This window comes from Dacryopinax primogenitus, assembly GCF_000292625.1.
Source record: "Dacryopinax primogenitus strain DJM-731 SS1 chromosome Unknown DACRYscaffold_23, whole genome shotgun sequence".
Classification (NCBI taxonomy): domain Eukaryota; kingdom Fungi; phylum Basidiomycota; class Dacrymycetes; order Dacrymycetales; family Dacrymycetaceae; genus Dacryopinax; species Dacryopinax primogenitus.
The window spans coordinates 90,680-105,654 of record NW_024467220.1 but is presented as its reverse complement, the minus strand read 5'-3'; the positions used below and the strand labels follow the sequence as shown (position 1 = coordinate 105,654).

At 55.6% G+C, this 14,975-nt stretch overlaps 4 protein-coding genes across 4 annotated transcripts; 1 reads left to right on the top strand and 3 right to left on the bottom strand.

Annotated features, from left to right (window-relative positions):
* Positions 1 to 901: 901 nt before the first annotated feature.
* On the top strand, positions 902 to 4,209 carry DACRYDRAFT_111826 (uncharacterized protein; the record flags this gene model as incomplete). Its single annotated transcript, XM_040769291.1, has 8 exons — positions 902 to 1,019; positions 1,070 to 1,939; positions 2,034 to 2,298; positions 2,359 to 2,659; positions 2,779 to 3,073; positions 3,131 to 3,472; positions 3,523 to 4,067; positions 4,120 to 4,209. The coding sequence occupies 8 exons, from the start codon at positions 902 to 904 to the stop codon at positions 4,207 to 4,209; spliced, it is 2,826 nt and encodes a 941-aa protein (XP_040624178.1).
* A 143-nt stretch (positions 4,210 to 4,352) lies between these two features.
* DACRYDRAFT_25096 (uncharacterized protein) lies at positions 4,353 to 6,756 on the bottom strand (the record flags this gene model as incomplete). The annotated part of the gene is made up of 6 exons (XM_040774007.1): positions 4,353 to 4,574; positions 4,624 to 5,254; positions 5,312 to 5,757; positions 5,822 to 6,131; positions 6,181 to 6,309; positions 6,395 to 6,756. Coding segments are annotated over 6 exons (1,946 nt in total), but the record flags the coding sequence as incomplete, so codon positions are not given.
* A 436-nt stretch (positions 6,757 to 7,192) lies between these two features.
* Positions 7,193 to 9,265, bottom strand: DACRYDRAFT_25094 (P-loop containing nucleoside triphosphate hydrolase protein). The gene is made up of 6 exons (XM_040774006.1): positions 9,194 to 9,265; positions 8,614 to 9,144; positions 8,109 to 8,566; positions 7,937 to 8,063; positions 7,613 to 7,892; positions 7,193 to 7,558 (listed from the first exon to the last, which is right to left on the bottom strand). Exons 2-6 carry the CDS (start codon positions 8,854 to 8,856, stop codon positions 7,290 to 7,292), a joined length of 1,377 nt encoding a protein of 458 aa, XP_040624176.1. The 5' UTR covers positions 8,857 to 9,144; positions 9,194 to 9,265; the 3' UTR covers positions 7,193 to 7,289.
* A 489-nt stretch (positions 9,266 to 9,754) lies between these two features.
* Positions 9,755 to 13,399, bottom strand: DACRYDRAFT_84835 (kinase-like protein; the record flags this gene model as incomplete). The annotated part of the gene is made up of 16 exons (XM_040776705.1): positions 9,755 to 10,018; positions 10,227 to 10,346; positions 10,475 to 10,756; positions 10,835 to 10,865; positions 10,932 to 10,992; positions 11,053 to 11,073; positions 11,129 to 11,148; positions 11,283 to 11,475; positions 11,548 to 11,579; positions 11,634 to 11,686; positions 11,735 to 11,797; positions 11,849 to 11,969; positions 12,019 to 12,152; positions 12,194 to 12,273; positions 12,362 to 12,964; positions 13,036 to 13,399. The coding sequence occupies 16 exons, from the start codon at positions 13,397 to 13,399 to the stop codon at positions 9,755 to 9,757; spliced, it is 2,442 nt and encodes an 813-aa protein (XP_040624175.1).
* Positions 13,400 to 14,975: the final 1,576 nt, after the last annotated feature.

The window sequence follows — 14,975 nt, the reverse complement described above, 5'->3', positions numbered from 1 at the left end:
TTGGTGCTGGGGGATAAGGGCGGCGGGATCAGGCCGGGTTCGATCGTTGTTGTCCCAGGCATGGATGGGATCGGGTACAGCTAGTCATAGCCGGACTAGTACAGACAGAGCCTCCCAGATTACCCTTCACTGCGGATGGCAAGATGTGAAACAAGCCTAAGTAACCGTACGATCATGATTGTCCAGAGTCAAGGGAGACAGAACCCTGGTAACGTTGACGCCCTGACCTGTGTTTGCCGACCTTGCCCTATCCTGCCCTGTGCCCTGCGTGCCGGCCTAGACCTCGGCATTAATCAAGCCAAAATACGTTCCGCTCGGCGCCTATCCTAGCCTGTGAGCAGTCCCGCTCAACCTCAACCTCAACACCCGAACAAGTACAACGAGCTATCGCACTAGAGGTTTAGCGAGGAGGGAACCGCATGCCCCCGGTGGAGGAGTAGATGGGTGTGGCATATTAATATTGGTAGGGTGGGGAGGGGGCGCATGACGAGCTAGCCAGGGTGTTTGACCCGGGGATTCTCCGGTGCGTGAGAAGGGGTTGCGGGGGTGTATTTTGGTATCTCAGTTAATGTGCAGCAGTGCTATATGACTGTTAGTTCTCTTGTAATGCAGGATACTGCTGGTGGATACATAGAAGGACGAGAGCTGGAGATGGCGGGCTACGAGGGGAGGAGGGAGAAGAGAGAAGAGAATGCCGATGGTTGAATGATTAGGATTGCCGAAATGGGATCACCGCCGAGTTGTGCTGCTTCGGCCGGAAAGGGAAAAGGGTCCGATTATGGGGTCACGGGGGTGAATGCTCCCGTTGAAGCGGGGAAACACAGCGGCGGTATGTGTGCACCTAATTCCCCTTCTCCTCGACCCTCTCCTCGACCTACCCTACTCTAGCCTACACTGGACAATGTCAAAACCTCCTGTTAAGAAGATACTCCCTTCTGGTCAACCACCACCTCCTCAACCAATGCAACCACACACAGGAACAGGCACAGGCGTACAGCGCGCAGTCCTCAGAGTGAACCGTACGTCCCATTCCCCCACCCTTTAGCCCAACTACATCATCCCATCCCAGGCGCATGCACCTCCTGCCGCAAGCACAAAATGCGCTGCGAAGGTGCCGATCACCCTCCTTGCGCACGATGTCGTTCTTCAGGCATCGAATGCGTATTCGAGAGTATCAAGAAGGAACATGCGCTGGATTCGGTCGCTGTGGAGAGGTTGGGTGCCCTGGAGAGGGAGTTTAGGAGTATGCAGGGGACGATGAGGGAGATCTTGGGGGCTATTAGAGGACAGGGGCAGGGGGGGAACGCGAACGGGAATGGGAATGGGAATCTTGGTGGGGCAGGGAGTGCGGGGAACGGGACTGGGAGTTCCCCACCCCAGCTCTCGCACGCAGCGAGTAGCAACTCCAACCCTTCCCCCGCAGCAGGCACGGAGCTAGCAGCGCACCTCTCACCCATCTACACACATACGCCTTCCCCGCCTCACTCCCACAGTCAGGGGATGACCAACCACCACCCGCACTCGCACACGCACTCCCACCTCTCGCAATCCCATCACCCGCTTCCCCAAGCCCAGGGACACCATCCTCACCCCCATGCCCACCCACACACGGCGTTCCAAGTCCACAGCCCGTCATTCCTCAACGGAGGGTCGCACGTCTCACCCTCCTCTGCGCACTCAGTCTCCCACTCGGGGAGTACGATCAACACACACGCGCATCATCCCCCGCTGGTGCACAACTTCCTCCCTTCACCGGACATTGCTGACCTGCACTCGGCGCATGCGCACTCGCATGCTCATGCTCATGCCCATGCCCGCTCGCCTGGTCGCAGAAGGACAGGGGACCAGTTTAAGAGTATCCCTACGAGTGCGGCGACGAGTGATGACGAGGGGGAGTTGCCGGGTAAGGCTTTCTTAGCGCCTATTGAGGTGCTTTCAGGTGCGTCAGGATTACCCATTTGCGTTCTTTTGCATGGCATTGTATTACAACTGGTACTGGTTCGTTTCCCCCAACACCTGCTAACTCGTTCCAGATCTAGCGACAGCTGCTGCTGCCCAAGCGGGGAACCCTTCGCCAGAAGAATCAGGCCCAAACCCGAAGAAAAGGAAGCTGAACGACGGGAGGCCTCTTCCCGGCGGGGAGGACGGCAGCGTAGAAGGGTGGGACGGGGGCAGGGACAGGGGGAGAGGGGGGGAGAGTGAGCGGGGGAGGGAGAGGGAGAGGGAGAGGAGAGAGGGAAGGGACGTGGTCGATAAGGGGATCGTGACTGAGGAAGAGGCACGAGAGTTGTATCGCATGTGCGTCCCCCCCCTTCCCCTGCCCACCGAACCCAACCCGGCTAACCCCCGCACGCGCAGATACTTCTCCGGCTGCTACCGGTTTCTCGCAGTCTTCAACCCCGAAATAGACACATTCCCCTCCCTGCGCCAACGTTCTCCCTTCGTCCTCTGCTCCATACTCATGGTCGCCTCCCGCGTGCGGGACGGGGGTTCCCCCCCAAGCAGGGTACATACGGAGTTGTTCCAGGAAGCGAGTAACCTTGCTCGCGATACGCTGTTTTCTCAGCCGCAGGGGGTCGAGTGTGTACAGGCTATGCTTTTGCTCGCGGGGTGGAGTAGTAAGACTGGCTGGTTGGCGGCGGGGCATGGGATTCGTATGGTGAGCACTTTCACTTACCACTTCCTCCTTTCCTTCCTCTCCTCTCCTCCCCTCCCCTCTCTCCTTGGCACTCCTCTCCCCGCAGGCAGTCCGAGAACAACCCCGCTAACGCCTCCCAGGGCATGGAAATCGGGATGCACAAAGCCCTCCCGCGCCTCGCAGCCAAGATGCGTTCCGGCAGACACGACCCTTCCCCAGACCCCAAGACGTCCCTCGACGCAGCGCTCGTCTCCCAAGCGCGGACCTGGCTAGGTCTGTTCGTCTTCGAGCTCCAAATCGGAAGAGGCACGGGAAGACCAGCGATGATCCGTGGTGATAAGAGTATTTCGGATGCGAGAGTGCTTCTTACCCACCCGTGTGGGATCCTTACCGACGCGAGGCTGGTAAGCACTTGCGAGTTACTGGTTATCCAAGGTTCGCCTCGTCTCTCTTCCAACTGCGTGATTGATTGATTTTTGACTGGGGTTACAGCCCGGATCCACGAGATGCTCGACGAGGAGCGAGACTATGACAAAGTCGTCACTATCCTGCGCGAAGGCGAGCGGGAAATCGACGACTGGCACACAGAATGGGACTTTATCATGTCAGAAAAACACCCCGACGCGGCAGGCTTCTTCCGGTCCTCGGCACAGATCCAGCGGATGTACGCAGTGCTGTTCATGCATTCTGTGGCCTTGCGAGAACTGCGCACTGTCCTGGATGCGAAGGAACATCCGCAGATGCATGAGGTTATGATGACTGCGGTGCATAATGCTAGAGGATGTATCGAGATCTGCCTCGAGGCGCCAGAGTATAGAGAAGGGCTGCGCTACGGTACGCTCCCAGAGCTCTAAGTAGATGACCTGCTGGCTGACCGACAGTAGCGGTCACGTACACACATACGAGCGCAGCGTTCGCAGCTGCCTTCCTGCTCAGGTTCGCTAGGCTCTTTCCTCATGAAGTCGATATTGAGGACTCGATCCGGATGGTCGAGAGCCTCATTCGGTTATTTTCCGAGAGTGAGCCTATTCCCCTGAACCAAACCTCCAGCAGCTTATCCCTCATCCATGCATTCCTAGTCCCTGCAGCGCGCTTCGTCTCCCCCCTCCGGCAGATGGTCGAATACACGCACAAGCGCTGGGAAGAGCTCAAATCCGGTATCGACCTCCCCTCCTCCCTGCGTATCGCCCCCACCCCACCTTCGCACTTCACGAACGATTTCCAGAGTATAATGAACCCTCCCCCGCCCCCTCCCCCGTCTGCCGCACCCGCCTCCGCCCCCGTGTTCGACGCGGGGATGTCTATGTTCCCTGTGGACCCGAATAGCAGTACGATGGAGTGGGCTGCGGCTGTAAACATGCTTGATGGGTTTGGCTTGCCCCCTAGTATGTCGACGAATGGCGGCTCACTGGGCTGGTTGCCCAATTCCGTATGTCCCTCCTTTGGACTGATTTTGTCGTACTAGTACTGACCTGTGGCAGATCCTGGGCGATCTGGCTGTCCCGCCATCGGCGACGGAAGCCGATGGGAACTTGCGAGATTGGAATCTACAATTCGCTTTTGATGTATAACCTAACAAGGCGTCCTGCCGGTGTACAGGACCCAACACATCCAACTGGCCACAAGGAGTCTCTTCTGTCTTCATTTTCCCCTGATGTATGTTCTTCTATCTCTGTTAAAACTGTGCTCTCTTGGATAGACGCCAAATGTGTCGGAAATTTTTCGATGTACTACTAATAGGCAAATGACAAATGCTACAGATGGAAAGGACAACAACAGCGTTCACATCGTGCATAGTTGCGGGCATAGCATAGTGTGGAAAGGCAGTAGAGTGCGTATCCTATCGGACGGTGCAGTTTTCGAGCATGTTATGACGACATGGCAGAAGCCTCGCCAGACGCACCGGTGCCGTTCGGGCCACCACGGCCACGGTTGCCTATCAAACACTTAGCCGGAATGATCATCAACAGGGCTGAGAGACTCACCACCCCTACCCTTACCACGGTACTCGCCGTTCCTCTCACCAGGCGGTCCACCCCGGCCCCTAGATCCCTCACTACGGCCCCTCCACTCCCCGCCTCTGCCCCTACCCTCGCCCCTGCCCCTGCCTTCACCACCTCTCTGGCCCCTGGGCCCACCAGCGCTGCCAGGTCCACCCCACGGAGCACGCTTGATAGGCACTGTAGACCAGCCCTCTTCGTCCACCACGGGGGCAGCATGGCTGTTTTCTTTGGGCAGTCCGGCGCTGGTAGGCGTGTAAGGGCCGGGGGAAGTGCCGTTCATCCCACCACGGCCACCGCGATGACCTCCACGTCCACCTCGACCGTTCCCACGGCCACGGAAACCGCGTTCTCCCTCGGCGCCTCCGCGACCACGAGGGCCCCAAGCGCGTCCTCCCCTCCCGCCAGGGGCAGGGCCGAGAGAAGCCTCCGCCTCGATCGGGGTGGCATCGGCGAAGGCTGGAACTTCGATCGTTATGACTGGCACGCCGGTCTCGGGCGTATGGGCGCCAGTGGAGCCGAGGGCGGCGTGCAGCTCCCCGAGGTCGGGGAGGTCGCCGTCGTCCCCGTGTGTGGCCCAGTCGATGGGGCCGGCGCTGGTGGGAACAGCCACAGCCTGGAACGCGATGTCAGCATACCCACAACACGATGGCTCGCAAGGAGGAAGACGTACCTCCATAGCTTCCTGGATAGCCTCCTGGACGATGGCTGCCTCCACGGCCTGCTCAACAGCCTGCTCGATAGCTTCCTCCACAGCCTGTTCCTCCATCGCCTCGCGCGCCTCTTCTTCTGCCTCAGCCTCGACTGCCTGAGCAACGGCTTCGTAAAGCGCCTCAGTGTCAGCAGCGGACGGGCCCTGCTGGTACACCCCGTTGACGGCAGGCTCAAGCTCGTCAGGGTTCATGAACATGAACCCTTGCGGCGCGGGGACGGGAGCGTAGAGGGCCTGCTGGTCCTCAGCAGAGGCCAGGGCTTCCTCAATCGCTTCGTCCGCGATGGCGTCTGCGATAGCCTGCTCGACGATGGAGTGCGCGACGGCGGCTTCGTAGGCGGCTTGGGGATCTTCGGTGGGAGGAGCGGGGTTGACGTACGAGGAGATGATGTCGCGCAGGCGGAGGTCTAAGCAAAAAGCATGAGCATCCGACGGGGAATACAGAAGTCGCAGTCATGGAGAAAAACGTACATTCGACGCCTTCGACCTCCCCTTCACCGCCCATCAATCCCCTCATAACATCCTCGCCCTCTTCGCTCATGAGCCGGCCCTGCGCAGCCTGAATAGCCGCCAGCTCCTGCTCGCCTACGCCCAGCCCAGGTAGGGAAACAACGCCCTGCATGACTTCCTGATAGAAGCGCTGGAAGAGGAGTACGAGCTTGAAAGACTCGGCTTGTGCGGCTTGGGCCGCCTCCACAGCGGAGGAGACCGCGGCAGCGGAGGCGGCGGTATCCAACTGGTTCTTGATGTCACGCGTGACGGTTTGGTCGATCTCGATGAGCTGGGGTGGGTTAGCATATGCACCCAAAATATGGTGAGCAAGTACGAACCTCGAGCCCCTTGCGGACTTCCTCAAGTTCCTTCATTGCTCCTTGCAGACCGGGCAACGAGTCCACAGCGTTCTTCTGGTCCTCGTTGAGCTCTTTACGCGGCTTGTGCGCATAAGTCAACACGCGGTCCTATGTGTGAGTCATCAGTACCTGCTCATACCACACGAGCACAACAGCACACAAAGAGATGAAAATGAGAAAGAAAAAAACGCACGATCTTCTTCCTCAGCGTGCGGATCCTCTTGTTCACAAACTCCACAGTGGCAAACTTCGGGCCCTCAGGCTGCGTAGCAGCTCCATCCCGGTCGATCGCCTCTCCCAGTTCGCCTTTCCCAGCCACGAGCGCCGGGTCGACCTTCTCCTTCTCAGGCACATGATCAAGCAACGCCGTGTCCTTAGAATCCAGTACTCCGTTGCCGTGAGTGGTTGGCTCCTCAGCAGCCTTTTTCGCGGCCTTTTTCGCTTTCTTCTGCTGGTTACGGGAGAGGGTGCTCTCCGTGCCCGAGGGCGCGGGGCCGGCAGCAGCCTCTTGTGGTATCTCGGCGGTGGCAGCGGTAGCCGAGGGTTCCGCCATATCTGCTCCAATGGATCAGTAAGGATTTTTTGTCAGTTTGTGCACGTTGCCCAGCGCTAAAAAGACGTACTTTGTTATCCTTGAGTTTTGATGATTGTAATCTGACTAAGTTGTGTTATGATTGCTGTTGTTGTCCACCAGGCTTTATTGGAGAAATGTGGTGGACAGAGATAAGAGAAAGTTGTTGGATGTTGATGGTGTGGAGAGAGGATTGACGGCTGTTGAGGAGAAGAAGAGCCACACGAGCAAATTCCTGCGGAGGAAAAAATCGGGCACGCGCACGGATCAATGGGGAAAAAAGGACACAGCGCCAGCACGGACGAAATGTTTGTCCCCAATCGAAATAAACTTGTATTTACTTTGATGGAAATAAAAATAGTATCATTCGGTGGATTTTCTGTGCTATGTTAGTTGGAAAAAAAGGCAGAAATGGACTACAACAACATTCATTCTTACATACTGTAGTAGTCATACACGAAAATCCCATACAATATCAGTCATACATGCCAGTCATTCCAAGTTCATGAGCAAACATTCACAGTAACTTAGTGACCACTCCCAAGCCCTTCGTCTTCCCCTCCCTAAAAAGGAGCTTCATGCCCACCTTGAGAAACTCAGGCCCGACGACAAATTCGAACACCACCGTTGCTCTGTCTCCTGTCCGGAGCAGGCCCTGCGGATGGTCGATACTCACTATTCGCACCGTTTGCCGTACGGCACCGCAGTGCAGCATCGCTTGGTAGTTCCGCTGCATAGTGGTGTTGTGGTAAAGGATAAGGACTTGGCCTTCGAACCGCCTCACAGCTATTTTCATCAGCTCATCAGCTCAGTTCCTGCTCGGACTAGGTAAAGGCTTACCATGCGGCGGAGGTCCATCCGTCTTCGCAACGATGACCATGCCTTTCCTCACAGCTCCTCTCCTCACTCTCTTCAGAGCGAAGCTCACGCTCTGCCCAGCCTCAGCCGTGTCCACCGTAGCCCGTTTCCGCTGGATACTCTTCACAGTCACGTTCCCGAAGGCGCCGTGTCCGTCCGGTCCTAGGAGTACTGTGTCCCCCGCATGGATAGAACCGGAGTTGATAGTCCCGTTCACGACGGTGCCGACGTAGGGTACTGACCAGAGTTCGGTGATTGCGTACTGCAGGAGGTCAGTGAAGCACTGTACAGTGGAGTGGGACAAACCTCGAATGGCGCATCGAGGAGGTACTTCTCCTCGTCCCCCATGCTAGAAGGGATGAGATTGATGAACGTCCTCAGGAGATCCAGCCCCTGGCCGGAGACGTTCGAGATGAGGAATATCGGGCATATCCTGTTCCTCGTCAGCTTCGTCCATGGAGTGCAGAAGTCAGCGCACCGGTCCTTGATAAACGACTGGCTGATCTCCACTGCCGCCTCCCTGATCCTGACGAACACGGGTGTTTTCCTGCACCCGGGGCTCTTGAGGATCTTCACTACGCTCTTGACCGTGCTCTCGAGCACATTAGCCGGAGTCATGTCAATCTTCGTTATGGCAATAACGACCGGCACGCTGAGGGCAAGGGCGATCGCCAGGTGCTCCTTGCTCATCCCTATCAGCCCAGCGTTCGCTCCGACCATAAGCATGACACAGTCCGCGTTCTGGCTGGTCATCCCGTACAGCGTCGTCTTGAGGTACTTCTCATGTCCGGCCAGGTCGATAAAGGACACGATCTTGGCAGACTTGCGGATGATGTCGTCCCACCCTAGTTTTTCGCGTTTGGCAGCGGAGGAAGCGGCGGTCTCCATCCCCGCAGAGGGGAAGACAGGCTCGCCAGAGGCAGAGAACCCAAGGATCTAGGCTGTGTGAGTAGCTGCGAGTCAGAGATGAAGGAAAGACGGACCTCCATCCCTACTGAACTAGTTCGTCCACTCTCGATCTCGTGCTTATGCCTGAAGAGCGCCACACGCGCCTTCCCCCTCCCGTCATCCAAGAATCCCCGAGTGAGCACACCAAGAGTAGTCGACTTGCCCGAATCGACATTCCCTACGCAAGCGACGCGCAGCTCAGGGATACGCTCGAGCGTGGCGGAAGGAAGGCGGAGGAGGAGGTACGCGCTAGTAGGCGACGAGGAGAGGGTAGCCATCTGCTCGTCCGTGAGGGACGATCACTAACAGCTCATAAGCCCGCAACGTACAGTCGCCCCGAGCTCCTCGACCGCCGCTCCAAGCAAAACGGTGCATCTTCGAAGCTCGTCCTCACCCAGAGCATCCCCAACACGTGGGGCGTCCTCTCCTCCCTCAGGTGCGTCAGGCGTCGCGTCCTCCCTGTGTGTCCTATGCGCTCCTAATCGGACAACGAGCTCCGACCGCTGCAGCAGCGTAGGCTGTATAGCAGCGACAACCGGAGCAAGGTTCCCCGCTAAAAGTAATGTCTTCCCATCCATCAGTCCAACCAGCGTCCGATGCTCCTGAAGCACATACCTGTAGATCAGCCGTGTCGTTCTGTATTCGATCGCCCTCATCAGGATGCAACTTCGCCCTCTCCTGTGCGATAATCTTCCCTCGTTGTGCATCGACCTCGGTAATAAACGCTCTAAGAGAAGTCATATTCGCATCTGTGCTTTTGCAGTAACAGTGTTGCGGTCAGAGCGATAGGGTGAATTGGACAGGGTGAAGGGTTCGCGCGCTTGAACCCCTTTTGTACGGTATGATTGGATGAGAATGCCTGACTCGAATTTGCGTCAGTCTCTCAGCAGTGTTGCTAGGAACGCCTCCTTGCCTGGGTGGAACTATATACTATGACTAGGTGTGGATGACTCGATATGCACAAGGGATTGAAGTTGAAGAAATGTTTGTTGTTCTACTCAGTCCTTGCGTGAGATGACTCGTTCGGAGAAGACTCTATTACGGATCAACGTGCATTACACACAGCCACCCCCGGCCGTCTTTATTTTCCCCTTCTCAAAATCAACGCGAACAAAGTCACATAAACACATTAACCATTAATATCCTTCAGATCATATCATGATCCCACCCAGCACATCACACAGACATAGGCCTAAACAGTCTTTCCCTCTCGTCATCCCTCTCCCCCACCCGGCCCCTATCTCCCACTCCCCCATCAGGCATCACCCGGCTATCCCTCCCCACCCTCAACTTCCGCACGTCCACTAGCCTGGGACTCTTATGCGTAAACCCCGCGAACGCATACGCCTTCCTAATCCCCAGCGCGGCGGGCCCGTGGACCGCATCTCGTAAAATAGGATCGGGGGCATCGGCCGCCCTGCCGTGCAGAGGGGGAAGAACCTAGACATGCAACAAACATGAGCTTTCTGTTCCTGTGACGACGATTGTGCTCGGCCTAGGTTCAACCCGAGGGCAAAAGGACAATATTTTTCGCTACTCGGTTCCCCGCACGTCCGGGCCGGGGCCCGTAAGCACCTGTGAACAGGCGAAAAGGCCCTCCCGAACAAGGGCAAGAGAGTGAGAAAAAAGGGAAGGAAGGGTCCCGTACCTCCGGCTCAATATCCTGCTCGAAATGCCGCGTGTCTTCTGCACTTGAGAGCGTGGGAGTGTAAGGCGCTGGCCGATCGCGTAGGCGCTTAAAGTCGATTCCCCTGAACCAAGGATGGGCCTGCGATTTGCGACAAGGTTTTCAGTACTGCGTGACTCACACAAAAATAGGCATGATGACACAAGTGCCACGGCGGCCCCTAACCCAAGAGGGAAGGTGTATGGTGCTGGAAATAACAATGAACGCACCTTGATTTTTCCTGCTCCATCAAACGTTCCCAGCACCGGCTGCGCAGCAAAGTTACTCCCACCTCTTCGGTAGTATCCTTCTCCTCTCCCCTGCGATCCCGAGGTCAGTCTTGAGCCCCGCGTGCGGAAGGTCTCAGCGATCACTCCTCCTCCCCCAAGGCGGTCCTCGGGTTCACAGATGAGCCGTTGGATGAGGTCGATCGCCTCGCTTGATACGCGGGGCCGGGCTGGGAACCGGAGTGTCTGTTTCCAGTTGAGGATCTTTTGCCGAGTTGTGTGCCGCTGTTGTGAGAGGACGTCCATGCGATGATAGACATCAATGTCAGTCCAGCCACGCGATGCATCTGTCTGTTACCTTACCGAGCGACTGATGAACGGGGGATATCCGAATCTGCAACCCCAGTCAGCAAGGGTTGCAGTACATCGCAGTGCTCAGCATCTGGAAATGGAATCTTACAGGCACTCGTACATGATCACGCCGAGACTCCAATAATCACACGAGTATCCATATCCCTGGCCTGTCAGACCCAAATCCCAGTCAGAACTGATGGCAGGGATGATGTCATGACGCTGATCACCTCGAATAACTTCCGGGGACACTTCGGGCAATTCCGTTAATCAAGGGAAGTGGAGAAGGAATGTTGCCCAACATACTATATGAATTCGTTCCGCATCTGCGTGGCATGCGTGAATACGCGCGCGTCGGGATTAGAACTTTGCTTGCTCACATGGAGTACGCCAGCTGTGAATCAAGTTCCAATATCCAGTCGGTTCCGCGGTGAGCTGTCGTCCACATGCAACATAGTACAATAAGGACCGCACCTTCTTTCGATTTCTTTCTCGCCATGTGAAGATGCCTTCGCGGCCCTGCTCGCCGCCCATAATGTTCTCCACCTGCTTCGGGTCGAGGCGTCGGGACGGCACGCTGTCATCAAAATCGTTCCTGTCCGCGAGGTCGATGCCGTACTTCCTTAAAAGGCTCTTGCGCTGTTGCTCGTAATCTTCCGGAAGAACACGTGTATGTTGTGAGCCCAACCCCAGCTTCTTTTCCGCTTTTTGAACTAAATACATACAGGAGGTCTCATGCGCCCAGTGTAGGTCCGTGCTGATAAGCAGTGTCAGCAGATAGTTTCCAGAACACTCGGATCATATTACTGACGCTAATCCAAAGTCGCTCAGCTTCAAGTGGCCCTCTCTGTCAAAAAGGAAATTCTGAATAATTAGTCAGTCTCTGCCGTAATAACCGATGAGTCTTTTTACGTCTGGCTTGATGTCACGATGGATGAAGCCGTGCTTGTGACATTGTTCGATGCACAGAATCATCTTTCGAAAGGACTGCTCAGGTCAGAGCTCTTCGGGCATTTAGTCACCCACCTCGGCCACATAGAATTTAGTAAAACCTTCCTCCATAATATCTCGCTCAATTAACAAGTTTAGCAGGTCACCGCCTGCCATAAACTCCAGAACGAGATAGAGGGAATCCTGATCTTGGAAACTGATAGATATTAGCTCCCGCAATTTAATACCATGTTGTAACTAATGACACCTGCCTGTAAAACAACCGCACGATCCCATCTGTGCCGCGGCTGGAGCCAGCCAGCGCAGCGGCTTTGAGCACTTCCCGTTCCGCGCGCACGTGCCCCTCTTGCCCTTTCCGGAGCATATCTGTCTTGCGCATCTAAACAGTGGAGAAGAATCAGAATCGCTTAATTCGCTTACAAGATTGGACCGTGCCTGTTTCATCGCGTAGAGCTCGCCTGTGCGCTTCTCTCTAACGAGGTAGACAACACCGAAGGCACCTGAGTACGTCCATTCGTCGTCATGCAACGAACCGCATGTGATCAGCGATCCTCCACTATGATCAACAAGATGCCACACAGAACGTACCATGACCTATTGTCTTGAGCCTGATGAAACCCGAAACATCAATCTTACGTCGACGTTCGCGCAGGTAGTCTGTTTCATTCTTGCGCCAACGTTCGCGCAACCCCTCTTTGTGCGCTTCGTCGATGCGCAGAATGTCCAGGTCTTTCTCGAATGCCACCCGTCTTTGTTCGCGCGAAGGGGGCTGCCGTAATAGAGGAAAGTAGAGATTCTCGAAGTATATGCGTGCGGACACAGCCTTCTCCAGGGTTATCAGCGAGGGGACAATGGGTCTCGACTTGGTTCTTGGCCTGAACCCTTCTCGCAGTGTGGGAATGTTCCCCTCGTCCGTGCGCGCTAGGGTGAACATAGCGGCCGCGCGGTCCTCTGCAGTGTGCGGCAGGCCATCAATCGCGTTTCTCGAGCGCCACACGTCCTTTTGCGGTACTGGGGGTACAGACCCAGTCGTGCTGGTGATCAGCGAGCTGCCCCCATTAACCACACGGAGCGGCGGGTGCGACGCCCCAGGTATCACATCGGTGCGCATGTTGCTGACGACCTCGGCGATTGCTCTTTCCTGCATCTTCGCTCGCACTACTTGCTTGATGGGCGCTGCCCAGGATGGGTCTGATGGGATAGAACAGGAAATCAATGCATCTTGTTGTCAATATCGTCAATAAGGGATTGGTTCGCCGTACCTCCGATCTTGCCCTGGCCATCAGGACCCCACCGTTTGAGCAACACCTCGGCTTGAACGATGTCTGATGCGTGTACAAGATGCGCAAATCCGATGGGCGAGGATATCATATCTTTGCTCACCCTTTTTCCCTCGTCCCGGACCCAATCAGCGATCTGGACATAGCCCGTATTTTTTGTCCTTTTCGTGACCAGGGTATTGCCGAGCACAGGCGCCGCTCTTGATGCACCCACACTGGGATCGTCCGACGTTCTCCAAAGCCATGCTGCCCTGGGTGTCGGTATGATACCCAGCAAATCATAGTAGCCCTTGTGCAGCAACGTTCCACCTGGCAGTACGGTCGAATAACCTCCTTGGTAGTCCATGGGAATAGGAGCATAGCCTGCTGAGAGCACAGGCGCGTCGTAGAATATTGGGCGAGATTGGAAGTCGTTGGAGCGTGAGTATACGTTGGGAGATGGGAACACAGGTCTAGCCATTGATGCGTGGAGCAGAAGTAGCCAGATATTGAGCGCGAGAGAGTACACGCTAGAGAGCGATGTTGTACAGCAGAGAAAGAGAAAGAGTTCAAGTTCGAATGCGCTGCTGTGTGAAACATGTTATTATTGTCGTGACTGTTATTAGTGATCATCCTAGGAGTATCCTGTGGTGAAAGGAGTAGGAGAAACTCCTAACCCCTAGAAAGAGAAGCAAGTGAAAAGCAGTCGGATTAACAATGAGAGCGTACGTCAGTCGGTGACCATGTCAGGGGTTTGAAGGCTAAATAGAATAGAGCGGCAAGGGCCGGGACGTGTGGGGACGATGAAAGGGTTCTTACAGAGTCCGTTATCTTCCCGTCCTATGAATTATTGTTCAATTTTGATTTTGAACCCGGCGGTTATCTCACCACCTCCCCCTCTCTCTCTTGCTTCCTTTTGCGGGTATTCAACCACGTGGATAGCGCAATACAGCATCACATTCTCTCATTGTGGCGCTCTCTTTAAACAATAAGCATACACGCGCTGTGCTTGTTATATTATCGACAAAAGGGCTAATAAGTATCATGACAGATAGCGCTAGCGGAGGCATATCGGGACTCTTCTTGCGCACTTATCCTGAACCCTGACAGTTGCCGCCCCTGCGTCTACTGATATCAACCGTACCCAAAAGGCCGACGCTTCGACATCAAGAACCATCATCGCATCTCTCTCTCTTTCTCCCTCCCCCCATCATTGCCTTCTCACCCGCTTCCTCTCCTTCATTCCGATCACAGGCTGCGCATATCCAATTACGGTTATTGCAGCGACCAACTCCCGGTAATTCTCGACTGCACCACACTCTTGGGTCTCAGGCCATCTCGCGTCCGCGTTTGATCGATATCTACTCGTGCGGGACACATCCTTCTGTCCCGCTACTTGACCCCGTCAAAAATCCTGGTCAAGCAGCTTGATTCGTCCATTGTAGGCTTTGTGCTTCGTTAATTTGTCACTCTCCCCGTACATTCGGGAATCTCCTGCTGCTTCTGGGAAGATATTCCCCGCGGAGATCAGAGGCGATAATTAACAAGTGCCTGGCAGTGCTCTCCATCGGCTTATCGGTGGTATTTTCTTCATTTTCTCACGAAGGACCCCGGGAGTCTGGTCCCGCGCTGTATGTTGCGCTCTGTCTCTGAGCGCCATCATCAACATCACGCGACCTTGTCTTCGCATCAGCATCAGCATCAGAAGAACAAAGGTTCGACCGTTATTGACTACTCCTCTTGCTTCATTTCGTCACCTGCTGTCCATATCACCACCCGCGTTCATGAATCTCGGCTTTATCACCGCTTCCTCCTCGATACTACACCCATTTGGCATACACTGACTCGGCGCGTCCCCCGTTGCCCAGCCCTCATCGCCATTTGACCTCACAACGAATTTTCCTTACTTGCCTGCCTCTGGTGAATTTCATTCATCTTGTGCC